This window comes from Cardiocondyla obscurior, linkage group LG07, assembly GCF_019399895.1.
Source record: "Cardiocondyla obscurior isolate alpha-2009 linkage group LG07, Cobs3.1, whole genome shotgun sequence".
NCBI lineage: Eukaryota > Metazoa > Arthropoda > Insecta > Hymenoptera > Formicidae > Cardiocondyla > Cardiocondyla obscurior.
Window position 1 is genome coordinate 2,206,233 of NC_091870.1, and position 25,262 is coordinate 2,231,494.

A 25,262-nucleotide genomic window follows, 5' to 3' on the forward strand; every position below is an offset into this window, starting at 1 on the left:
TTTTATTTTTCTTATTTAGTTTTTAATGATTATATCGAGCGTTACACGATCAGTATTTCATAATCAGTCTTTGATTAGCAATTCCAGAAGATTATAAAGTACTTATGTATCTATGTAAAGATTTAAGATCAATATAAAATGTATATTTAAAAAAGTGAAAAAGGGCGATAAACCTGTGTCAGTCGTAAGTTCGATATATATAAAAATTTTGTTATAAAAGAGGAAGATTTACTATATGTTTCATATGTTTCTTCACTATTGTATCGCACATGTGCTTATGTATGCTGCGGAGTTCACTTCAGTTATGATCGTAATTCGAAGTCGATTCGCACGAGATCAGAACGGCTTCAGCGTTTCCGCGATTCTGCGTCTCCAGTGTATGTCGTTCTGCTTCTTTTCGCAACTGTTTTGAGAACTCTTTGGCAGTATCGCGTGCTTCGTTGTGTCCAAGTCGCTATTTGCTGAATTTTCGGTCGAACAGTTTTCCAACTGCTGTGTTGTGTGCTTCTTTATCGTAGAGACGTAATTAGATTCTCGAAAAGAAACGGTGCTATCTAAATTTTCATAATCCTGAGTGTTCTTCGTACTTTCACCATTTTTTTCGCTTTCTTTTTCATCGTTATCTTTATTCTGATTGGCTTTGTCTTCTTCACAACTCGTTATTATTTTTTTGTAGACATTTGTCGTGGAATTTATCTGATCCGCGGTTACTCCCGGAAGAAGAGTTTCAGTTTTCGAGGTTGCGGCCGTCGCGAGATTATGATTTTCTTGCGACGTTAATTTATTATTAGGATATGAATTTACCTTAGAATTTTTGTCTTTAAGATAGCTGCGCATAAAATAATCGTGACTGCTGGCACTTTGTGGATACAATTTTTCCTCAATCCGACAATTAAGCACGACTGCCTCAGCGATTGGAATCGGTTCTGTGTATGTGAATATCTTTTTATCGGTTCTGTCCGATAAGCCGTCCTCTAGCCGTCTAATATTGATGGGTCCATTAATCACTGGCACCGCGTTGCTCACTTCACTAGTAGCTTTTATTACAGGTGTGATATTGCCCATAGAATCGAGCCGTGAATTAATTTGATCACGAGAACTCACAAACGTCGCAGTGACTTTACCGGTATTTTTTGATTGCGTTCTTTTCGATTTCTGTTTTTGTCGTTGCTGATTACTTTTTACCGTACAATTTTGGTCCGTCTCAACGACTGGTGTTTTAGCTACCTCGCAATTAAAATCCTCAGTATGATGGTGCCTGATGTGTCGATTTAGATTATCCTTGCGTCTAAACAGCGTCTGGCAGTACTCGCAAGAAAACGGTTTTTCGTCTATAAAAAAATCAAGAAAAATTCGAGATTCCATCGTTATATGAAAATATTATAAATTACGCACCTGAATGGACAGTTAAGTGTCTTTGCAATTCACTCTTTGAAAGAAAAACCTTGTTACAGTGAGCGCAAGAGAATGGTCTTTCTTTCCCATGAATCCGTTTATGCCGTATTAATAAAGATCGGTCTTTAAAACTCTTGTCGCATTGATCACATCTGTGAGGCCGTTCACCTGCAACCATTTATTCGTTATCATTTACAATTTTTTAAATGTAAAATAATTAATCTCACCATATTTTTTTTTTATAAACTAAATTTCTGTTCGCAATTTGAACAGAACTAAAAAAAAAATTCTTTTTTTTTTTTAATACTTACTCGTATGAGTTTGCATGTGACGTTTCAAATTAGTTAACATGCGAAATGATTTGTTGCAGGACTTGCATTTATATATAACAGTGGTGTTGTGTACATTCAAGTGATTTTTTAAATCATCCTTCTTACTAAACCGTTTATTGCATTCGGAACATACAAACTGCTTTTCTTCTAGAATATGTAATTACAGTTATATACATATATATTTTTTTTCCATTATTAAAAAATAATTATTCAAGATAATAATTTAAAAATAGCACACAGAACCGAGTTGTGTAAATCATTCTCTTATATACTATAATTAATTCGATAATTGTAAAGTATACTTACTATTATGAGACAACATGTGCCTGTTGAGCTTATTTCGCTGAGGAAAAGCTTTTTCACAGAGATCGCATTTATATGGCTTATAACCTCTATGAACTCTTTCATGATATTCAAAGTGAGAACGTTTGACGAAGCTTTTATCACAAAAGGTACATTGATATGGCCTGATGCCTGTCACACAAGCATCATGGTAGCATTTACCTTTTTTGTTACGAAAAATTTTATTGCACACATTGCACTTGTACTTTTCTGGGGTGCCTGGTACTATTATTATGTGGCTACGATTACGATATTTGACATTTTTGCTCTTTTTTACAATCTTTGTATTAATTTTCGTTTTCGCCTGAGTGTCCTGTAAAAAAAAAAAAAAAAGTTTCGTAAGCTTGTATAATATTCTAATTTAATTTAATTTTTAATTAAAAATTCTAATTTAATTTTATCAATAATTTTCAATATTTAGTTTTTACATACAACATTAAAAATTCACTAGTAAATTATAAAATTTTTCTATCGATATAATAATGATAAAAGCACATAAAGTATATTTAAAATAATATATCTACATTTTCTGCACGTGGACTCTGCAGGTTTTTCGAATCACAATTACTGTCATTTCTCAAATGATTTTCGATATTCAACGCTATATTGTAATGCTCGATTTTCGGAATGTACACTTTGTTAGAATCATCATCAGTGACTGAATCATCTATCGTTATACATTCATAAGTTTCATCATTGTTATCTACAGTAACATTTTCAGAGAGATCCAAACTTGATGATCCACACGTGGCAGAATTTGAATCTGAATTACTCTCTTTAGACTTTGATTCCTTATTGATGACCAACTCCAATGGCAACACAATCTCTTCATTAGACGTTTTTTGTGCATTATTTAGCTCTCCATTCTTGATACTTGGTTCTTCTGTATTTATAACTTATTATTGCAAGATAACAAATTATTCAATCATAAATACAGTTAAAGAAAAATATAAAAAGACAAAAATTCAGAAGTTATTTACCTATATACTCCTGAACATCTTTTTCTTGAACATGATGCTCAGTTTGACAGATTTTACATCCATGTTCTTCATGCAGTAGACATAATCTGCACTTTGTGTGGCCACAACTATCTTTCACAAGCCTTGAAAAAGATGTGTTTGTAATCTGCCCACAATTTGGACATTTTTCATTTGTTGCTGTACATCTTCCAAATTCTTTCAGAAATATCATACTATGTTCTTTCACCTACATATATTCAAAGCTTTCAATCTCACCTAAATAAATATAAAAAAAATATATAATTGTTAAATAACATAATTTACAAATAAGAAAAAATGTTTTAAGTAATTGACAATATTACACTGCTGTTGTATTTCACTTAAAATAAGAACAAAATCGAAGTACACTGGCCAAGAAGGGTATAAACTAATTATTATATTAATAATTATGTTAATAAGAAATAATGTAATTTATTTACATACTTTTTGTCCCAGTTCATCTCTGCTTCCTTCAGTAAGTTTTCGTTTCTATGTGTGAAATGACACGTCTTTTTAACTTTGACACTATAGCATCTGGTTGAATTAAATGTGTCTCTTTAACGTTATAAATTTGTTCATTTTACCTAAACTATTGTATAGTTTTCATCTCTCCGATTTATCTTTTCACGTCAGAGAGAAAAGGAAAGATATACTGAACGTTTAGATTTAAAAAATACAGATTTACGTAACGATTTAACTATACAATAAATATAATAAATAAATAAATAAGATTTATTTTTTGTTTCTAAAATTGGTTACAGTAACCTGTGCAGATACTAATTCTGGGTTTATCTGCTTTATCTCTTTCCTGTTCTTTCTCAGTGACTCCGTTTCCAGAGAGAAACATAATCGCTGAGCCAGTCTAGGTTAGTGCATTTAAGTGGAGCCAGTTCAGACAGTTCACTTGTAAAAAACAGATATAATGTTGCGCGGGTAACTGTTGTTATTTATTATGAAGAAAGTAAAAGAATAAGAACATAAAAATGAATGAAAACCTGTTAAAACGTATAAAGAATAAGCTCAACGCAAAGTTTTATGTGATGAATGATTCATGGCTAAAAGATTGCGTCAAGTTTTTTGTTGAGGATAAAAATCCATCTGAGGTACGTCGTGATTATTTTATAGAAATAATTTAAATAAAAAAAATTGAGGAAATAAATTTGGAGTAAGAGAAGGAGAGAGAGAAAGAGAGAAAAAGAAATTCTGAATTATTAAATAATGTTTTATTTAAATATATATACAGTTGTAAAAAGATTAATTCTTATTTGTAACTTATATAATTATAGATTCTGATATACTAGAAGAATTTTCTTGTTTTCTAAATTAATCCAGTATTTGTTATTGCAGATGACAGACAAGCATATTTTAAATTTTGTGGAAAGCCAGTGGCAGCTGAGTGACTTAAGAGAGATTAGTAATGAAAATGGATGTTTGCCAAAAAATTTGATGCAACAAATGCGAATTACATTAACTGGCACTTATGTTCTTCAGGTGAGTGTTGGGCTTATTTATTATAATCTATTTTTTATCTCAAAACTCCAAACATCACATATGCAGATCATCCAATATGGGCACAGGTTGACAAGATGTATGATATAGCAAGCTCCAAATACAAGCAGCTTAGTGAAATTCGAAAAGTAAACACTCAAAACTTAGAGGTAACAGAAGGAGAAGAAAAGCAAGCTGAGTGGCAACCCAAGAGCAAAAGAATGATGCAGCTCTGTCTTACTGATGGTGTACAGGATGTTACTGCAATAGAATATACACCTGTCAAAAAAATAACTGTATGGTTATTTTCATTGTTATATAATTTAAATAACTTGCTTAAATTAATAAAAAAATTTTACCGATGTTTTGTAATTTTTTGCAGGATACATTGCTCCCTGGCTACAAGGTGATGATAATCGGACCAGTCGTCTGTAGACGCGGCATTATTCTCTTAGAAGATAACAAATACAAGGAGGTTGGAGGAGAAGTGGAATCTCTGTTGAAGCCTAATGCGCTAGAAAATGTTTTAGCAAGAGCTCTGTAAGATCAAGCTACTTTTTTCAAGTTTGAATTGTTATTAACATTTTGTAGCTTTAGTTATTTTTTTAATCTTTATTTAATTGTCTAGAGGAGAACCAGAAAATCCCGATCCATACAATGATAATGAACCATTCAAAAATATGAATCCCCAAAATATTCAAAGGGCAACATATAGTCCTAATAACAACGACAATTTTTTTGATGATGATTTTGAGGACGCTGTTGATTTAGAAGCAGTAACAGCAATTGAACAACAAAGCCGTGAAACTGCTGTTCAAGAACGCCTTGAAAGTATGCCTGATCGTAATCAAACAGTTAGGAAAGAATCGAATGAGAGTATAGAAGAAACATTGTTAGATATTGATTTTGAACCCTTCGAGAATTGGTAAATATAAAATCCTAAATATAACTTTACCATCTGTTTAATGTGAATGTAATTGAAGTTATTATTCAGTATTTAACTATATAAAAATTTGCTTTAAAATTAATAATTTTCCTAATAAAAATAAAATATATTGTATCGTTATCTAATATTGAACGATTATTTTAGGCCCAGTGACCCTTCAACGTCGGAAGTAATACCGCCACAAATAGAGAATAAAAAACCTGTCAAAGAGAAAATGATAATCGAAGAAGCCTCAACTTCCACACACAAATTACCATCATCTAGAAATGTCTTTAATCAAAACGCTTCGGAATTTCCCGACGATGATTTTGATTTAATTGAATGTGACGTAATCATTGAAACAGATGATTTATCAAGGTTTTTTTATTCGTAAATCTTTTTTACTGTACATTTTACATATATATTATTTATCTTTGTATAATTTCGTAGTCGGCAAGATGTAAATCCTGTAAAGAATAAAATCGAAATGTGTCCACCATTAGCATCAATGTTAAAATCGACAAACCGCAATGTTCCGAGGGACGTTGGAAATTGCATATCTCCGAAAACGACACAAAAGAAGAAATCAACGGTATAACATTTGTAATATAGTATTCTTTATTATAAGTAGTTTCTAATTTTTTTTATTTTTTAATCAAAATTAAATTTTTTTTTTATTACAGGCGAAAACTCCGAAAGTACCGCAACAAATGCCAAAGACTATGACTATTCCCAACTTTTTCAAATCACCTTCAGCTCCTAAAATCTGTGCCCTAAGAGATGTATTATGCGAGCCTATTACGGAAAAAACTTACAAAACAGTGAGGGGTCAAGTAAAGAACCATTCGGCACTAAAGAAACGGGGTAAATGCTGGTCAGTAACAGCACTGATCGCAGATGATACTTCAAGCGTAGAAGTTTGCTTCGATTCCAAAGTACACGAGATTCTTCTACTAGATTTTTGTTTCAACAGAAGCATTAAGGAATTCTATCGTCATCTTTAATAACTGCTGTAATTTTTTTTTTTTTTAGATTCTGGAAGGATTTCTCGGATTCACCGTAAATGAATTTTCATTGAAAAAAAAACTTGCTAAACTGGATCCTGAAGTAAACATTGATCTACGAATGGTGAGTTAAATATTATATTATAATCACTAAAAACGATACCTTCAAATTCAAATTTTTCAGCGTCTACGCAAGGCTCAGCATGAAATTCAAAATTTAGACGCATTATTGAAGCTGGAATTGGTTAAGGATGAAATGCCCAAAGTCGTTGGTATCTCACAGTTAACTGCGGAACAAAAAAATCTTATGAAAACATCTGCTTGAAGTGGTTACAATAAATTACAGAGATAAGTAAAGTACTAATTTATAGAATATTTCTTATAAGTTTATAAATACGAGTTTTGATAAATAAAACAATTTAACAATTGATATCAAGTAAAAACGTACGATATTGCTTGTGTGTTTTATTTGAGAATTTCTATCTAAAATTTAGTTAATATATTCAAAGTTAAATTGTTTCGTACACGTAAAAAAAAAAAATTATTACTCGCGAAAAGAGTTCAAATTCCGATTAACGAATTGCATGATCATAGCATTTATTAACTGGTACAATTGATCATCGCGCAGTAGTACATTTTTGTCTCAACTCATTGTTTACCTTCTCGTACACTTTTTCTCTCACATTCTTGGTTTTTCATTCATTCACACGCACGTACATATTCTTTCACGCTCTGTTTTTCACACTCATTCAACGTGATAACAAGTTCACAGTTTCAATATCGTTTTTTTATTGTTACAATAAATTTACGCTTATTGCACGCTTTTCCGTGATATAAAACTCATTCCACTTTCTCTATTTCTCTCTCTTTCATTCCCTTTACTTGTTCTCACTCTCTCTCGAGATATAAAATAAATCGTTGAAACACACGTCGCACCGATGATTCTGTCTCTAAGGAAAATCTGCAAATAAATCGTTTAAATAACAATAATTTAAATATAAATATCAACGCAATAGGTCTCGTGAATTTCTACAATCGTCGGTATTGGGTTTCTACTCTCTTTTTATTCTTTTCTTTTTTTTTCAGCTTCAATGAGCGTAACGACAATGTCGTTTTCTTGACAGTGACGACAGTCCGCCTTTCGTTGATCTAACTAATTTGTCTTTCGTAAAATAATATTCTCGCAATAACTATTCTTCATGGGAAACACATTGACTTCGAGCCTTCGGATTCGTCGACACCGTGAACACTTATGTCCGCGGTTAACCGAAGATGGGGATCCTCGACGAACTTATACATGTATAATCCTTAATATTTTATTTCATGGGAAATGCTTGATCGATGATTAATTAAGAAAAATTCAACTAAAATTTTCGGATCTCTGTAACCCTTAACTAATAGAAGCCACTAAACTTAGATCCTAGATACCTTGAATCCTAAAAAAGACGAGATCATAGATAAGTCCCTATTTCGTTTTCTTAAAAAAATTGTAGTTCTTTTAAATTCTAGAATTTTTTATCAATACGATTATTTAATCTTCGAATACATAAATTTTTAGAAATGTCAATCTTTTCAAAAAAAATATTTTATAGCAATCTTTTGAGATTTTTAATTCAATAATTAATAAACTGCATACATACGATGACTTTATGTCTCAAAGCTTTTTGAATTTTAAGAATTTCGATAGTGAAAATTCAAAATTCCCAAATTCGCGTTTCATTAAGTTCTCCACTCGTAATTATGGATTTTTGGTATCTCGGATCTCCGGGCTTTCACAGAGCTTTCGCAGATCATCACGAATCCTCGTAAATCTTTGAAAATTCGCGTAGCGCTCTCACCGTCTCTCGACTTCCCCAACAGAATGATGAGCTTTCGAGGAATTAGCTTTCGCGGATGTTCGACGAGCGTCGTGTCCGAGTCTTCCTCGGCCGGGACGATTTTCTGCAGTTCAACAGTACATGAGATGCGCAGATCGATCACCACGACGGCGGCGGTGTCCTTGAGATCAATGGATCGCTTCTACCGATCGCAAATATCGCCGTATGTGAATCGCGTGGGAACTCTCATGGTTGCTGCCTTAGTATCATGTTAAAATGTACGTTTTATGTATGTGTGTGTATATTGTATAAGATGTGTGTTAATATTGCTGTGTGATGCGTATATGTATTGTGTGATCAGTCCGCGCACACGATATACTAATAGATATCGATGAAGCTGCCACCGGCAGAGGTGAGAAAAGCGGTTCTAACAGAAATTTATCTATGACAATCTCGTCATCTCGACAACACGGCGCGTCTGATAGTTAATGTGGTATGTACGTGTGGAGTGTATATGTTTTCTGCGTGTAAGTGTGTTACGAAAGGTGGGTTGGTGGTTTACCAAAAGGTATAACCTCCCTCCGTTCCTCCTCCTAGGAACGAGCCCTTCTTTTGCGATAAGGCTACACTGTGGCCAGCCATCGCGGCCAGCTGTGCAGCATTCGCAGCCACGCCGGGTGGCGGAGGTGGTAATACCGGCTGCGAGATACCGTCGAATCGGGTACCGTCGAAACCATTCTGCAAATCATAAAAGAATGGTTACCATTGAAATACAATGTACGGAATCGTGTGTGTAATATTTTAACTGTCAACGTCTTAAGCAAATAGTTGATGCATCTCAGAAATATGGATCTACGTGGCGTAAACGTTTTGTTGAAAGGCTACTTTAGGTCAGAGATTTATCAGAGAAATATATGTATCGATACTTACAGGTACCATAATAGTAGGTCTTACAGGAGCGGGTTGCATAGCAGGATAATACGCTGTTGTTGCAGCTAACGGTGGATAATATTGCAAAGGATATCCCGGTGGATAGTATTGCAAAGGATAACCCTGTCCATACATTGGTTGATACATCTAAATGAGAATCGATATTCATTGATGAGATTTAGGTTCGGCATCCTACTCCGGATGTCTCCAGCAAAAAAATTAAAATACTTGCGAATGGTCCATACTCACCATAGGATGCGTAAGGGTCTGATCGTACGTCGGAGGCGGTGGGCCTTGTGTCGCGTACAATTGAGGCTGATTGGGAAATACTCCATAAGGGGCTGCGCCTGCAACTAATGACCAAACAGTTTTTTAGAATCATTCAACGGCTGGGCGTAAAACATAATAAATCATACATTCGAAGCAGATATCAAAAGAAAAAGAGGATATATTTCCTGGCGAAATAAAACCTCTTTCTCTTTTTTTTTTTTTTTTATTAAACTACTACACTGAGACAAGTGAAATCTTCTTAGCAGCGTATAGTCTGGCGGCAGCTTAAGAGAAACAAAAGTATAAGTGTCATGTGTCTTACCACCGTAAGTCGGGGGTTGCGTTGGCGCGGGGACAAAGCCAGTCGGTGGATGCGGTGCCACCGGATACGCTGTAACATAAGGCAATGCGTAATGCAGCTCCAACTGAATTAGCAGGTGGCGAATGGCGTGTGTGTGTGTCCGTGTCTGTGTGTGTGTGTTCGATCTAAGCCAACATGGTACGTGGTACCACACTGCCAGAAAGGACGAGTGCCGGCGCACCCCGTCCGCGTCCCGACGCGGCACCGATCAATCGAATCCGCGGCAAATGATCTTTAGCAGATCTTGAAACCCCGTCCGCGTCGAGCACGCGTAGAGCACGTCGTCGAGATCGGGGGCGCGATTGGATCTTTTCCTCCGCCTCGCTCCTAAATCCGTCTCCCAAAGATAAACGACTCGACTTGAAACTATTCGAACCGATCCGGCCAAATTCGACTCGATCTTTAATACTACTTTCGTATCCTTTATCTTCCATTTCAGTTATTTATAACTATTTAAAACAATTTTAATAAACATTAAATTTTTATCCACCTACATTTTTTTCAGTACTTCATACTCTATAATTAATTATAATTAAGCTAATTCAAATTAGAAAACAAGTTTTTAAAGACCGAAACAATCAGGATAATCCAACGTTAATTTTCTCCCCTCGATATAACTTAGCAAATAATTTTTTTACAATTAAAAAGAAGTCACCTCGAGATAGTTGGTAAAGACAATTAATAATGATTGAAAATTAATTTCAATTTTAAGTTATTAGTAGCCTAAGTACGATGTCGTTCGAGGTACACTTTCTTTCAAGTTAATAATTAATATAATTTAATCACACCGGAGGAGGATTGTCCAAACGCGCTGCCGATCCCCAGAGTGGTACTCCCACACCCAAGTATATCTTACACATGACATACACCGTTTTGATCAAGATACTATTCAAAGCTCAAACAATGTTAGTCACTAAATAATGGTGAAAAGAAATAACCGAAGATATCACGCCCGCCTGTCGCACCCGGGGCCTTCCTTGAGCTTTATTCCGCCCGGCGTTAACTGCCGGGGCGCAGACGGGCTTTTTTGTAAAAAAAAAAAATAAAAAAATAAACAAAAATAATAAAAAAAAAAAAACATTTACAAGATGACCAATCACTCGTCTTATACCGAAAACTCATCGACTTAGCTTTACATTTACTTAGAAAAATTGATGGAAAACTATAACACTGTATATAGTTTAATTTCTTTTTTTTCTTTTTCACAAAAACTTCAATTAAAACACTTTGACAAGTCTGTGATTTAAAAAGATATTTTAAACTGGATCAATTTGATTTTTGATTAATAAGTCCTGATGTTAACTTGTTTAAAAATTTGGCTGGCAATGTGTAATGTGTATTGACAGTTAAATATTTATTAATGTAATGTTAAAAGTATTAAAAAAAAAAAAAAAAGAATTAAATCTTTATCAACCAAAATTTGATCAAGATAAATTTAAATGTATAGTCAACATGTTTAGATAGAGTTAAGTACATTTGTTAAAATTGAAGACACTTATTTCTTTTCGAGAGATTGATCACCTTGGACCATACCCATTCGGGGATCCATCAAGATCGCTAATAGATCGTCCAATACAAATGGATCCACGATCGAGGAGTTAAACGAATCGCACTCGAGAATAATTCGGCAATTGATCTTTTGTAGAGTAAAACAGTTATTAAAATCTGTGCATAAATTTGGATACTTTTTTAAGATACTGATTTCACATTATTTAAAGTTTTAATCTGTGATTACTATAAATTTAATTAATTATTCTCGAACGATGATTCGTCATTGAGCAACCTTTACTTCTAGAACTAAGATTTAATACGAAACCGATCTCAAAGCAAATAGCGTTACGCAATCAAGATAGAAGCCAAATACATTCGTCTAAGAGGTCGAGCCTGAGGGATCCAGGCAAATAAGGCATCAACACAAATGTTAACTATATGCAATCTTTAAGATAAATTACTAACGTCGTGGAAAAAAAGAAACAGACGCTCCTAAAATTGCTTTTGCCAATCTTTTAAATATATACGTATAAGTACGTACACGAGAACGTGAAACTTTTAAAATCAGATTAATAAGATAAAAAATTTTTTTTTTCTTAAATATGTTTGAACATTATACTTTCCAGCGTTCTCGTGTTTCATTGCGTCTGGCAGTTATCCAAAACATTAATAATTTATCCGGTTTATTTCATCAATAACTGATTAACCCGCTATATTCCAATCCACTTTTCAATTGTACTTTTAATGCTCACATCGGATTTATTAGCAACAACACAGTCGTTGGACGTAACGGGTTAAAAATTAATCTAAATGCAAATCGATAAATCCCGACAGGCTCGACCGTGTTTAAAAAACAGAAAAACGACAAAAAACAGAGCTAAAATAAAGCTAGGAGGTAAGAAGGATAACGGTTGCTCCAAAAAGTGATGTTAAAACAAGCCCAAGTAATCGAAGGACTCGCGACATGAAAACGGCAGTCCGTCTTAACATCATCATAATTGTCATCGTTATCATTATGTCATCGTTCTCCCTCGTCATCGCAATCCTTGTCATCGTCAGCGATGATGAGATGCGATTTCAAATCGAGCCGAGAAGACGAGTCTTTACATCTTTTTCTTTCTCTTTTTTTTTTTTTCCTTTTGGGCGGTGAATGTGTAATTTATACAATGAGTATAGTGGTACAATGATTATGTATATATATATATATATAATATTTATATATGCATATATAGCGGTGGACTATGTATGCATATCGGGCTCCACACATTCAAAAAGTCGTGACAAGACTCAGCAAACCACAAATTTCTGCAAATATCCAGAGATAAAGGTTAAACATGATTAAAAGTTCCTCGGAATCGTGTGTAATAATAAGTAAGTAACGTTGGCGGCCGTTCCCGCCGCGTCGCGACGCCGCGAGACGTTCGGCCGCCCAATTCTTTCTCTAATCCTTTAATTATCTAAACCGCGCCATGCGCTCCACGCACCGCCGCCATCGGGAGGCCAATTATCCTTCTGAATACTTCAACGCGACGTTGAGATGCGACGTCTTGGGGAGAGAAAAAATATGCATATTTAATATATTTGCCAAAAGAAAAAAAATAAATAAAAAGAATAATTATATATAAATTTGAATCACGAAATCAAAAAATTTTTTTTTCCTGAATCTTGTTTTTCGAACGGTTTTCTAAATAATAAAAAAATTATATGCTTGAAAGATATATTCGTCAAAATTTCTTTGGAAAATCGAATCTTTTTCGAGCGGATCTAATATGAAATTTAAGTTGTAAGACCGTAATCGGAAGCTTCTTTAAAAAAGCGAACAAAAAGAGGGATTTTCTGTCCTCCGGACGTCGTACGCGCGATTGCGCTGGTGCTGCATAGACATGTTGTACTCTAACATAAATGTCAGCCCATACCAAAATGTTCATGATATAATCAAAGACTGATCGAATTAACGGGGACGAGCATCCACGCAACTTTGAGAATTCGCGGCGGACGGTGCAATAACTTTTGTCTAAAAATTAAAAAAAAAAGGTAAAAATAAATACCGCAAATAATTAGAAGAACATTATAGATTGTAATTTTACCTTCGGACAATTCTCGGGATACGTTCTCGTATTTCGTTTGACAAATTAAATTCAAAAATAAAATTATAACACATCAAGATCAAAGAACGTGATCATTGTGTCAATTTCTGAAGCTTGTCATTCCGTCAACTTGAACAAAAGTTTCAAGATAAACCATCCTGGACCGAAGCGGTACTTTGTTTCAAAATCTCTCCGCGTATTCCGGATGCTCGTCCACGCACATTCGTGCAACCTTTGAGAAATAACAATTTAAGTGTCTAGTGTCACGGTGCAAACAATCATCGAATCAATCACAACCGATTGTAATATTAATGCTAGTACGGCTTAATGGTAAAAGTGTCTATCGTTCTCTTTTCTTTCTCTCTGCCACACGCACGCACGCTCTTTCACCTCTTCGGTTGATCCCAATAAGCAGTTCGACATTATTCAATTCGTATTCTGTTCTTTTACGACTATCCTCTTTTTTTTTTTTTTTTTTTATAGGCCGCGTTAAACGACCGGCAAAGATTAGCTAAAGCTTTTTTACGTTCTTGTTCTATTTGTCGAAATGCTTCTGTGGACGATAAGACGCGTCCTCGAGACGAATGGAGTCATCGCAAGCGTGAGTGAAAAATGTAGATACGCGCAATTTCAGCAAGGTAAACGTGTAAAAAATTTTTTATCTGTGACATCAAGCACTTGTAAGTCCAATAATGCACGTACAAAAAAAAGAAGATATTTCTCTTCTTTAAAAAAAAAAAAAAGAAAGAAAAAAAAACGATCTCCGTTTAAAAGTGAAAATTAGCAAGAGAAAGTGGTACGGATAAAAATGCTTATTGAAGCTGACCAGGAAACAAATGCGAATAACGACAGGAGATATAAAACATTATTCATTTTTCGAACTCCTTTCGCCGCTGACAACCCCGTTAAATCTTCGTCGGCGAAGACGCTCTCGTCCGATATTGATCAGCGTATCAACGAATGCTATTTCGCTTAAGCTCACTATTAACAGTGTACACGATTACAAAATCCTGTCGGTCATGCGCATGCAGCAGTCGCGACGCCGGGAAAAGACCTCGCCTCGATCGGGACCAGTAAATTAATCTGGGAGAAAAAAAAAAAAAAAAAGAAAAAAGGAAAGTGAACACGAGCGCCGTTGTGACGCAAAGTACGATTTCTTCTTTCTTTTTTTTTTTTTAAATAAAAAAAAGATAAAAAGAAAAACAAGAGGAAAAGGAAATTTTCTCCCTGCAACGCGAGCGAGTCTTCCCGGTAGGGCGAGATATATCTACGGAACTACGGTGATCACACAACAATACGATTCAAAGACCACGGCCCGACTCCCTCCCAGAATCGCCCTCGTCGACGAGGTGCTGACCCTCGAGGAAGAAGTCGAACGTGTAAATGAGAGATAACAATGTCCAGAAGCGAAATGTGAAAAAAACCGATTAAAACAGCATATCGAAAGAAAAAGAAACATGCACGATTATAAAAAACAAACAACGGACGGCAGGCGGCCCGATCGCCTCTCTCCTCCCACGATTTCCTCTCTCTCCCTACGATCTTTTTCATCCCCTTGAGGACACGGGGCGATCGGGCTCTCTCCACCGTCGAAGAAGAAAAATTTTTCTTTTTGAGCATGCGAGCGATATACGAGACTCAACGACTCGTAGAAAAATCGAAGCTTAATACTTGCAACGGAGGTCTACTGAGGGATGCTAAAGGGTGGAACGCAATTTCACTTGGACTTTACCACGTCGCACAGCTGCGTTATCTATTTCCCTCTCACTCCCACCCTTTCACCCTTTCTCTCTCCCATTTTCCCTTGGACTTTCTCTCCTTTGTCCTTGGGAGTGAGCTGCGCGTGGACCGCGGAGCTTGCAGCGCGACGACGGGTCGTGAGATTACGTTTCGTGATTCACCGCTTCTCTCGCTACAACGTTCAAAGTCAAAAAACAAACTACGTTCAAGCTACCGAAAAAATCAATTTAAGGTTTTTCACGCTATAAATAATTAAAGAAGAGAGTCAAGATATGTATCTATATCTGACATCTATACCACGTGTCTACGAGTCATGCAGCCAGCGACACGAGTCCTCCACGTGGCCGAGCGATCTTCCCGCGCATTTTATTTTATTAATTTTTTTTGTTTTCTCTCTCTTTAGAGATCCTGAATTTTTTAACACTTTTGTCTCGAGTTTTCTCGCTCGGCCCTTCGTCTTACAGCGCACGGAGAAGACTCGTGGCGCGGCACAAAGCAACGGCATGCACTATTTGTTAAAAGTGAGCTAGGAAATCTTTCTAAGAGAATAAAAGTATCGTCAATCAAAAATATACGCCGAGCTTAGATACAGCATTCGTGTACACCCGTAGGGCCCGACGTGCCACGCACGCGTCTTTTATTTTCCATTTGGCACATACACGGTCGTTAATTAATTTTTACATTTAACATTTATCGCAGCACCTCGCACTTTAAGTTAAGTAATTATTTTGTCAATAATAATCGTAGACAATTTACCAAGCTTTGTGTAATTTATATAAAAAAACACTTGCTTTTCGAATTTGTAAAAATTTAACTTTATCTGATAGATTATAATGCAATAAGAATTTATACAATGCTGCGATATGTTTTTTAGCGATGGACCACGATGTGATGTCAAAAAAGTATCGCGTAGACAGCGTGTGGGCATGTCGGGCGTAGAATAATGAAAGGGGAAAAAAAAGAAAAAAAAACAAGAGTAGAAGAATAAAGCAGTCAGCCAGTATCACGAAATTCCAGTACGAAATATTGGTACACCCATATCAATATCTTATGACCATATTGATCTGGATATATTAGCGACCTGCGCCTCCGATTTACAAAACCGCCCCGGTCGAACCGCGTGAACACGTTACGTGACGTCCAAAAGGAAGATTTGAAAATCCGGTTTCTCGTTATAAATTTTTAATGCGTTCTTCATCCGCTCGTCGGTGTTCCTCAGCATAAAACTGAGAAGACAGTCACCGAATTGGACCAATTAATTTAACAATCCTGGTAAAGAAAAAAGAAAACATGTTATTCAAATTTCACAATCGTGAATATTAAATTTTTATCTTACGTTCTCGAGATACGAACGAATTTAAGAGCGTGAGTCGTAGCCGCGTCCGGAAGTCACGTAATCCGCGATTCGAGAGCGTGAGGCGTTTTCTGCGTTAAATCGGAAGACACCTGGTGCGTTCTATATCTTTATGTGACCGAGGCTGACGAGGGGGCTAGTGATTGCCTCTAAAGATATTCAAGAGCTTAGGTAGAACCTCGAAATTTTACAATTAGTTTTCGGTGGCCTGTAAAGACTTTTTCCTTCTCGATACAATAACTCGTGTTAGAAGATTCTGTTCATTAATAAAAATAAATAAAATAAAATAAAAAAAAAAGTAATCTTGATTCAAAAAAGGAATAGAAAGCTTCTTCGCAAATCGCGCGTGGAGTATACACGAAAAGAGAAAACAAAGCGTCGCTGTATCACTTGGTCCTCATGAAGATGATCTCATCCTTACAAGGCAAAAGAAGTGTACGGCAACGGGAACTAGAAGCAATCAGTGTTCTCGCGTCAGCCTCGGCATAATCAAGGTGGTATACATATTTATATATAATATATATTTATGTGTGTGTATACGTAATATATGTTGGTATATAAACACGTAGTGAGTTAAGGTAATATATAGAGTAAGGTGAGGTTAGATACGTGGCTTAGGCTGCGCCGGTCTCCAGAGCTCCACCTACTGACTGGGATCAAATCGTCTTTGTAATGGTCCGCTGCAAACATATTGACAGCCAAACTGTAGGCACTATCCCTCCGCTCAGCTGCTACACCGCCATTGGTATAAACGGTAGCAGACTCGTAGCAGTATATAACATTATCTTCACATTACCAATAATTATCATTATGATAAAGAGAGCGTTAGGTCAGCTCTCCACTTACAGGCTAAGCTCTATGTATGTCCTCGCGATGCTGCGCCCTAGGAGCGCAGCACCTGCTTTTGGGGGATAGACCAGACTCGGTAACAAAACACGTATCCGCACTGCCGAGGCCGTACCGTTCTTACGGCGCTCACGTGAGAAAGCAAGTCTCTTTGCCGAAGCTATTCCAGAGGGGGGTGTATCTCGGATCGCGCTCCGTCGTACGGGAGGTACTAAAAAGCTTCTGGAACGGCTTGAGCAAACGAACAGACAGCTCAAGTGTACACGATCACCTCGTCACCCAGTATCCGTCTGATCGTTCTCGACAACGGTACTCTTAAGTTCTACGGGTCCTCTATAGTCATACACCTCATACACGGCGTTATGCGCATTCTCACTTTTCTTTTTTTGTCTGTGTGACCAGGCCTCTACATCTGAAAAAATACGTCTGAGTAATACAAGAACATGACTTCCGGAGCTCAAATTTATCAATCTTCCAAAATGCAAGCTATAATTAATGCCATTTATATCCTTGGAATCTTTGTTCAATAATTAAAAAACAATACTTTGATTTTTTATATATATGTGAGCGTGAGTGTGTGTTGTGCATATCCATGTATCAATAAAACAATGCAACATTTGGCAATCTCATTATTAGATTAATGCATCATACATTATACATCGATTTATACTGTATAAATATATATAAATGTATATAAGTTGCAGTAGAAATGCAAACATGATCTGATTTTTCAAATATGCAGATTTAAATTATTTAACTATTTTAATTATAATTAAAAAAGTTAAGCTTAGGTTGGATAATAAATATTTTAAATAATCCAGATAATTATCTAATTTCAGCTTCAGCTTATATGTATACATGGTCATTGAGTCAAGTCTTTTGGGAAAGAAAATTTAAGTGTCCGCAATATAAAAGAACAAAGAGTCCAAGAATTAAGAAATAAAATGTAAAAGATAAAAAAGAAAGTGACATACCTGAAACAAATGTGTAAAGCTATGAGAATCAATGACGGTAAATAACTGAGATTCCAAGAATTTCAGTGCACAACGAAATTATCCACGAAAAACGAATTTTAAGAACTGTAAAACGCTCGACGGAAACACTGGCACACTCGAATCAAGAAATTTCACGAGCGCGTATGCAAAGCTCTAAAAATTCGAAAAACGTGAGAAGACGAGACAAAAGAGGACGAAGAAAAAAAAAAAGATAAAAAAAAAAGAAACAGCTCAAAAGTTTCGCGGAGAGAGATGCAACCGTAAAGATCGAACCGATTTACAAAAAAGTGTTACGAGAAGAGCTGGCGAAAAAAAACGATCGAGGGCGTAAATGCGTGAGATTTTCCTGCCGTCCCTTCAATATTTTCTCTCTCCTTTTTCTCCCTTCTCTCCCTCTCTCCTTTTGTATGAAAGAGAAGCAACTCTCCGGAGGCCATTTTGTATTCCCAGCGCGAAGCGCGGTATTGATTTGTCCTGTCAACCCGGGGCCAGGTACTCGAGCGGTCCGTGTCGGCGCCCGGAGGGCAACGCGCAAAGGGGCAAGGGCGACGCCATGCGCGCCGTAGCCGTCCACACCAGGAGTCGCGTCGACAACGTCGTTTCAGGCAACGACCGGTCGTCGCGCCAAGTGACAAGTGGTGAGGTACGGCTTATCTCGCGAGCGTATGTATGTACGTGTGTTACGTATATGTGTGCGCGCGGGCGCACAGCTTTGCCTGTACGTGCCGAATGCGTCGCGTACGTGTGTAAGTGTGTGTGATGCGGGCGTGTGGATGTGACCGCGCGTCTGCACGTATGCCTGTGTGGGTGTGATGTATATTTCCCTTCCTCTGTAGTGTACGTTACACGCAGCTAAGTGTTAACGCGCAATTACGTCATATAGTTACCTTTCTTGTCGGTCATTATTGCTTAAAGTTTTCACAATTTTTACTAAAAAAAAGAGGTACGTTATTCCTAATTAAATCACCAATTCGAGTCTCACAACACTGTCGGCCGACGAGAACGGCTGTGACACTTGACAGACACTAGCGCCGTTTATTGAGCGTGCCTGCGATGCGTCCGAAGGTTCCGTTTCCACGGTACGTTTTCAACTGACTTCGGCTCGGCGTGGGGTAAAGGTGGAAATCGGTGGAAACACCAATCTATTTTCACGAATGCGCCCTGTATTAAATGCGACTAGGTGAGTTTTCACCGATTTCCGTTTTATTTCACGCCGAAATCAAACCAGCTCGAAATGTACGATGAAAATGAAATCAATTCCAGCTTCGTCGCTCGTGCTGTTCGTTTATTGGCTCGTAAATCTGACCAATAACGACGCGCACATCATACAAAAGAATAACTTGCATAAAAAAGAGCAAAATAAATGACTAAATAATTTTATACAAATAAATAATTAAAAAAAAGAAAAAAATGAAGATATGAATTATAATTTTCATAAGGTCGATTTACATTCGATTAAAACGAATGAATTTATCAAGTTGTAAATATAATAGTTTTTAAATAACATTATATTGTTTAAAAAATTAATTAAAAATTAATGATGAAGTTTAAACATGTGTCAGATTTTTTTTTTTAATTACGTAAGGTTAATTTATATGATGCATAAACTATTAAAATATATACTTTGCAATATTTTATATTTATTAGAAACTATACAACAATTATATCACAGGAATATATTCTAAAAGTACAACGTATACGCAGGACACGAAAGTCTGCGTAGAATTTCTTTCATCTTCTCTTAACAAAGACATCCGAATCAAAAATACTCTAAGAATCATCGCGACAGATTCGCGTAGATACTCGACTTCGGTCCTTATTCAGAGCGTTATTTTCGATTAAAAAAATTCTCCTATGATCGACATTCGTTGTAGGAATGGTTGAGCTTGACAGGACAAAATCTGGTAGTTCTGCCTCGCTGTGATATTGGTCGGATAAAGATTCCCGCGTCTGATGTTTTCCAGCAGTATTTGCGGCTCGAATTTGGCCTTGGCAGGGCTTGGCGTGACGTTACATGGTGCATCGTCCTCCGTTACAATCCTAGGGTTGGAGTATTGTCTGTTCAACATAATTGTAGATTCAAAACTGTCGCTGGAATCGTCACTGTCGTCGGCCTTGTACACCGTTGACGAAGACACGACCTGCGTTGGTAATCGTATGCTCTGGTTCGACTTCTCCACTTCTTCTTCGGTCGTAGCGTCTTCTTGCCCAGCTGAATCCGCTGGATTCGCAGACGATGCGTTCGATGTCGAGACGTTCTCGTTGACGGCGTCTTTCTTCTCGCTCGCGGAGTAGTGCCTGATATCCGAGAGCTTCGCTATTGTAATTGGCAGGACGTCCGGATTCTTGTTGGCGGCATTTTTCTCGTGGTAAAACTCGTACGGCGGGGCGTTGTCCACTGGCACATTATCCTGAGTCGGTAGGAATCTCTTCAGGGTCGGCCTCTTGTCTGGAAAGATTTCCTGGGCTGGCCGACAGCAATACAAAGCACCAGGATCAATCGGGTGGGCCTCAGTATTAAAAATATATCCACCGGCATCTATCACGCACTGGCCCCACTGGGTGTCGATTATTTCACCTTTGGAACCAGTGTTATGAATGAAATTATCTGTGTCGAAAAGAAGGTACAGGTACTTGGTGGTCTCCGCGAGGAAGAACGATTCCATTCGGTCCGCTTTGCGATGGTCCCGGACGTCATTGATGGTCGCATAGCCGCAAGCAGTTTTCGCGCTGTGCTGCAGGCTTCTCAAAATGTCCACTCCTACTTGGATCAGATACGGATCTCTCGTCGCCCTGTAAAGATACATAACAGATTCTATAAGCTCTGGCCTCAACGGGTAGCCTTCCCTGTTGGTTCCGGCTTCGGCCTGCGGTATGTTGTAAAATTCCGGAGTGAATCCGAACTGCTTCCATACGCGATGGTAGTTGTGAATGGACTTCATCGCGTCTCCGATTTCGCCGAAGAGACTCAGCACGCCGGGCCAGTACGCGTCCAGAGATTGAAAGACAGGAAGAGTCACTTGGCCCTTCGTCATGGAGACCCACAGATGCCAATCTTCTCGACGAATATATTTTTCTATTGCTTGCTTGTGCTCTTGAAATATCGAGGCCAGCAGGGGATCCTGAAACAGCAGCGTGCCCTTCGCTAAATATTCAAAATAAGAGTCCACTCCAGCGCCGATGCCCGAGTCCTGAGCAGTCCAGTGGCCAGTTAAGACGTCTATGTGATTGCCAACTAGGCCGATGTTGGATTTGTAGTAATGCAAAGCCTTGATGGCGTTCATGGCCACTTCCTCGTACAATGGATCTCCGGTTAACCTCGACAAAGTACCAAACTCCAGCAGAAAGGTGCCGATGCCGGCGGTGCATGTGATGCTCGTCTCGCCTTCCGGTACGCCGTACTTTAGATTTACCGTACCATAAGGCATCCCCGTGGGTGTATCGAACGCAGCGATCAGTCTCTTCGCCATGTCTTCGGCGAGGCGCAGCAAAGGGCCGTTGCAGGGCCATCCAGGTTCCAGCTTGACGCCGGCTCTGCGTGACAGCAGGTGGGCGCTCAGCAAGCCGCCAACCACCCGGATATTCGTCTCGAACACCGACACGTTGATGTTGGCCTCGAAGTTCACCCGCGCGCTGATCAGCTCGGCGACACGGCGGAACTCGGACAGGTTCCCCATGACCGCGAGCGTGTCCAGGGCGTCGATCAGGGTCAGGGAGAAGCTGCCCCACGTGTCGAAGCCGTCGCAGCTGAGTGACCGCAGCTCGTCATACGGATAGGCGTGCGTCAGGTAGCCGGAGTAGGCGTAATCGAACATGGACCGTACCTCCTCGCGCAATCCGATCAGGTCTCGCTTATTGTACTCCCGGAATCCACTGACCAGGATGAGGAAGCCGAGGATCGAGCCCGTTCGAAAAAGAATCATCGCTCTCGCACTTTTTACCGTCACCGACTCCTTGTCTCTTTATCCGTCATCACTGTGCATCGTCGCGTTGTTACGCGGTACGACCGGCCCTTCGAAGTGAGGCTGGAGCGCTCCGCGTGCGCCACGTAATCAAAACAATCCTGCCGCCGCTTGCCGTAAACATCGCGTTGATCGCGTTGGCCCGCGCGACGTCACCTTAACCTGTAATCGGCACGCTCCGAGACTCTGTAAGTATGCAACACGCCCGTGGAATCGCTCGCAAATTGAATTTTTAATACCGCGTTGTTTGCAGTCCTTAGTTTCTGGGAGCCAGAAAGAGACGAATGTACGATCTGAGAATATCACGACGCTTGAAACGAGCCAGTCGCGGCCCGCAGCTGATATCGATGTGACGTAACCTCAACGAGCAAAGTACTTTAAATAAGTACACTACGCTGTAAGGACTTGACGCAAAAATAATAAAACACTTAATCTAACGTAAAGATGTATGCGATAACTCTACGAATGTAAGTACTTTTTATTCGAAAAAAGTGCAAACACGTGGGATCAAAGGAATCGTATACGTCATAGATTATTGCAATTTGCAAGAATATGGAGCTAAAAGCGCTGCTACGGAACCGTATTTCAGCAAAGAAATGTACGTATATGCTCTTATTTTAATAAGAGCATTATTTTTTACAAATATGAGCTTTTGGATAAAAATAAAAGTATTTTTACATGTACATATTTTATTAAACAAAGATATTATATTACAGCAAATCACAATCCTGAAGAGGATGAAAAGAAAGAAGATGAGTACTTTCAGAAGATTTATCAGCAGTGGAAGGGTGTAAAAGCAAAAAACGATTCTACTTATAAAGTTATACCTAAATTCTATTTCAAGGTATTGCATTTTATTGATTTGTTTTATTAAATAAAGAATTTTTTTTTTTTTTATAATATTGTTGCAATTTGACTCAATAGACGCGCATTTTATAGCATGCTGATTGTTTTACACTGAAATCAAGCAGAGTTGCAATAATAAATTGAAAACAATATATTTTAGTTGCCCAAGGAAGATGAGATTCTACCACAGAAGTTGAGGGAAGAAACGCGAGCTTTATTCTTACAAAGACGATCGCGACAATTGCTTGACAACACCGAATTAAAAGCTCTGTGGGTTTTATTAGACAAGCATCACAGTCCACCTTTGTCAGGGGATGAGCAGTTAATTAATTATGAAGATTTTAAGAAAGTGGGCAAGCTGGCAGGGACAAAGTGTAGTCCATATTTTACTGCAGTTGTTTTTGCCAAGCTACAGCAAGGAGATCCACACGGCAGAATTAGCATTATGGCACTATTTAATTACGTCATGCGTAAAGTTTGGTTGCATCAAACCAGAATTGGGCTTTCTTTGTACGATATTACGGGACAGGGTTACCTCAGGGAATCGGTGAGTAAAATTCCCGTTTAATTTTTTTATATTTTACTATATTTTTAAAATAAAATTTGTCTAATTTTTTTTATTAATTTACAGGATTTAGAAAATTATATCTTAGAACTAATACCAACGCTACCGCAACTCGAAGGCTTAGAAAAATCCTTTCATTCATTTTACGTGTGCACGGCTGTTAGGAAATTTCTATTTTTTCTCGATCCATTGCGAACTGGAAGAGTTCGTATTCAAGACATTTTAGCCTGCAGCTTTTTGGATGATCTTTTAGAGCTTAGAGACAAGGATTTGCCTAAAGATTTGCAGGAAGCAAATTGGTTTTCTGCACCTTCAGCACTTAAAGTCTATGGACAGTATCTCAATCTCGACAGAGATCACAATGGGATGTTAAATAAGGAGGAACTTGCTGGGTAATAAATCGCAAAATTTTATCGCGTACAGCGTTAATAAATTGTATTGAATTTTATTTTAATTATTAATTGATAATTAATTAATAATTAATTAATAGATAATTAATTAATTAATTCAATTAATGATAATTAATTGAATTTGAATTTGAAAATTACATTGAATTAAATACATTGTTCTGACGATAGATATGGCACTGGTACCTTAACCGGCGTTTTTCTCGAAAGAGTATTTCAAGAATGTCTCACCTATGAGGGTGAGATGGACTACAAAACCTACTTGGATTTCGTTTTGGCATTAGAAAATCGGCACGAACCACAAAGCCTTCATTACCTCTTTCGAATTCTGGATATCAACAATCGCGGTTATTTGGATACCTTTTCCTTAAATTATTTCTTCAGGGTATGTATTTTATCTTCGTAAAAATTTCTTTAACAGCGTCTAAATCGAAAAATATTACTTTGCAGGCTATACAAGAGCAAATGACAATGCACGGGTCAGAACCCGTTAGTTTCGAGGACGTCAAAGACGAGATATTCGATATGGTGAAGCCAGCAGATCCGTGCAGAATTACTCTACAGGATTTACTGTCTTGGTAAAAAGAATATCATACATTTTAATATTACATTGTATATTCGCAATTACAATTTCGCTAATTGAAATCTTTTTATTGCAATAGTGGGCAAGGCGACACGATGGTCAGTATCTTGATCGAGTTCCATGGTTTCTGGGCGTACGAAAATCGTGAAGCCATGGCAGCCGATACCGGGGATGAGTCATCTCACGTATGACGAAGCACTTCTCATCCCAGGATACGAGATAAGCGTCCCAACGGAACAGAAAGCTCACGACTGGATGCACATTGACACTTAATGTGTTTGATACTTCGAATTGTGATGACTTTATAGTAATAAAAATTGTTTTTTTTTTTTTTATATATATTGCATGCCAGAAACGGCCGTGGCCGTCGCATTGTACAACTTTAGAATTAACGTATTCTATAACTCTACTTTTAATATCTCTTAATTAATTTTACTTCTACGATTTGTAATAAGAGAAAAAGTTTGATTTTTTAAATTTGTGTCTCACGCAAGATTCATTCTGTGGACCAATCACGCGGCGCG

At 37.6% G+C, this 25,262-nt stretch overlaps 5 protein-coding genes across 8 annotated transcripts; 2 read left to right on the forward strand and 3 right to left on the reverse strand.

Annotated features, from left to right (window-relative positions):
* Positions 1 to 290: 290 nt before the first annotated feature.
* LOC139104362 (zinc finger protein 892) lies at positions 291 to 3,852 on the reverse strand. 2 transcript variants are annotated; one of them, XM_070659790.1, is made up of 7 exons: positions 3,512 to 3,852; positions 3,050 to 3,304; positions 2,594 to 2,952; positions 2,034 to 2,382; positions 1,707 to 1,874; positions 1,396 to 1,563; positions 291 to 1,331 (listed from the first exon to the last, which is right to left on the reverse strand). In XM_070659790.1, exons 2-7 carry the CDS (start codon positions 3,258 to 3,260, stop codon positions 337 to 339), a joined length of 2,250 nt encoding a protein of 749 aa, XP_070515891.1. In that variant the 5' UTR covers positions 3,261 to 3,304; positions 3,512 to 3,852; the 3' UTR covers positions 291 to 336. The 2 variants fall into 2 exon arrangements, with proteins under 2 accessions (XP_070515891.1, XP_070515890.1); XM_070659789.1 differs by having other exon boundaries at positions 2,594 to 2,964.
* A 102-nt stretch (positions 3,853 to 3,954) lies between these two features.
* Positions 3,955 to 8,946, forward strand: LOC139104364 (recQ-mediated genome instability protein 1). 2 transcript variants are annotated; one of them, XM_070659792.1, is made up of 10 exons: positions 3,955 to 4,170; positions 4,415 to 4,558; positions 4,645 to 4,851; positions 4,938 to 5,095; positions 5,184 to 5,480; positions 5,646 to 5,858; positions 5,931 to 6,072; positions 6,164 to 6,415; positions 6,513 to 6,608; positions 6,669 to 8,946. In XM_070659792.1, exons 1-10 carry the CDS (start codon positions 4,051 to 4,053, stop codon positions 6,807 to 6,809), a joined length of 1,770 nt encoding a protein of 589 aa, XP_070515893.1. In that variant the 5' UTR covers positions 3,955 to 4,050; the 3' UTR covers positions 6,810 to 8,946. The 2 variants fall into 2 exon arrangements, with proteins under 2 accessions (XP_070515893.1, XP_070515894.1); XM_070659793.1 differs by having other exon boundaries at positions 4,027 to 4,170; positions 4,625 to 4,851.
* On the reverse strand, positions 7,065 to 19,427 carry LOC139104369 (DAZ-associated protein 2). 2 transcript variants are annotated; one of them, XM_070659806.1, is made up of 5 exons: positions 19,263 to 19,427; positions 9,824 to 9,892; positions 9,481 to 9,584; positions 9,232 to 9,378; positions 7,065 to 9,039 (listed from the first exon to the last, which is right to left on the reverse strand). In XM_070659806.1, the coding sequence occupies exons 1-5, from the start codon at positions 19,276 to 19,278 to the stop codon at positions 8,860 to 8,862; spliced, it is 516 nt and encodes a 171-aa protein (XP_070515907.1). In that variant the 5' UTR covers positions 19,279 to 19,427; the 3' UTR covers positions 7,065 to 8,859. The 2 variants fall into 2 exon arrangements, with proteins under 2 accessions (XP_070515907.1, XP_070515908.1); XM_070659807.1 differs by lacking the exon at positions 9,824 to 9,892.
* A 568-nt stretch (positions 19,428 to 19,995) lies between these two features.
* On the reverse strand, positions 19,996 to 22,298 carry Edem1 (ER degradation-enhancing alpha-mannosidase-like protein 2). Its single transcript, XM_070659791.1, has one exon. It carries the CDS (start codon positions 22,296 to 22,298, stop codon positions 20,214 to 20,216), a length of 2,085 nt encoding a protein of 694 aa, XP_070515892.1. The 3' UTR covers positions 19,996 to 20,213.
* Positions 22,299 to 22,683: 385 nt separating this feature from the next.
* Positions 22,684 to 25,215, forward strand: LOC139104367 (serine/threonine-protein phosphatase 2A regulatory subunit B'' subunit gamma-like). The gene is made up of 7 exons (XM_070659796.1): positions 22,684 to 22,935; positions 23,054 to 23,181; positions 23,344 to 23,730; positions 23,815 to 24,140; positions 24,327 to 24,540; positions 24,606 to 24,733; positions 24,818 to 25,215. The coding sequence occupies exons 1-7, from the start codon at positions 22,890 to 22,892 to the stop codon at positions 24,927 to 24,929; spliced, it is 1,341 nt and encodes a 446-aa protein (XP_070515897.1). The 5' UTR covers positions 22,684 to 22,889; the 3' UTR covers positions 24,930 to 25,215.
* The last annotated feature ends 47 nt before the right edge of the window (positions 25,216 to 25,262 follow it).

Excerpts from the sequence above, each read along its gene's own strand:
- LOC139104362 (XM_070659789.1), bottom strand. The coding sequence starts at position 3,260 with ATGATATTTCTGAAAGAATTTGGAAGATGTACAGCAACAAATGAAAAA. Across the intron at positions 2,383-2,593 it reads AGAGTCCACGTGCAGAAAAT|GACACTCAGGCGAAAACGAA; the intron begins GTAGATATATTA and ends TTTTTTTTACAG. Across the intron at positions 1,332-1,395 it reads ACACTTAACTGTCCATTCAG|ACGAAAAACCGTTTTCTTGC; the intron begins GTGCGTAATTTA and ends ATTTTTTTATAG.
- LOC139104364 (XM_070659792.1), top strand. The coding sequence starts at position 4,051 with ATGAATGAAAACCTGTTAAAACGTATAAAGAATAAGCTCAACGCAAAG. Across the intron at positions 5,859-5,930 it reads GAAACAGATGATTTATCAAG|TCGGCAAGATGTAAATCCTG; the intron begins GTTTTTTTATTC and ends ATAATTTCGTAG. Across the intron at positions 6,073-6,163 it reads CACAAAAGAAGAAATCAACG|GCGAAAACTCCGAAAGTACC; the intron begins GTATAACATTTG and ends TTTTTATTACAG.
- LOC139104369 (XM_070659806.1), bottom strand. Across the intron at positions 9,585-9,823 it reads GCAACCCCCGACTTACGGTG|TTGCAGGCGCAGCCCCTTAT; the intron begins GTAAGACACATG and ends TTTGGTCATTAG. Across the intron at positions 9,379-9,480 it reads AGACCCTTACGCATCCTATG|ATGTATCAACCAATGTATGG; the intron begins GTGAGTATGGAC and ends ATTCTCATTTAG.
- Edem1 (XM_070659791.1), bottom strand. The coding sequence starts at position 22,298 with ATGATTCTTTTTCGAACGGGCTCGATCCTCGGCTTCCTCATCCTGGTC.
- LOC139104367 (XM_070659796.1), top strand. The coding sequence starts at position 22,890 with ATGGAGCTAAAAGCGCTGCTACGGAACCGTATTTCAGCAAAGAAAT. Across the intron at positions 24,141-24,326 it reads AATAAGGAGGAACTTGCTGG|ATATGGCACTGGTACCTTAA; the intron begins GTAATAAATCGC and ends TTCTGACGATAG. Across the intron at positions 24,541-24,605 it reads CCTTAAATTATTTCTTCAGG|GCTATACAAGAGCAAATGAC; the intron begins GTATGTATTTTA and ends ATTACTTTGCAG.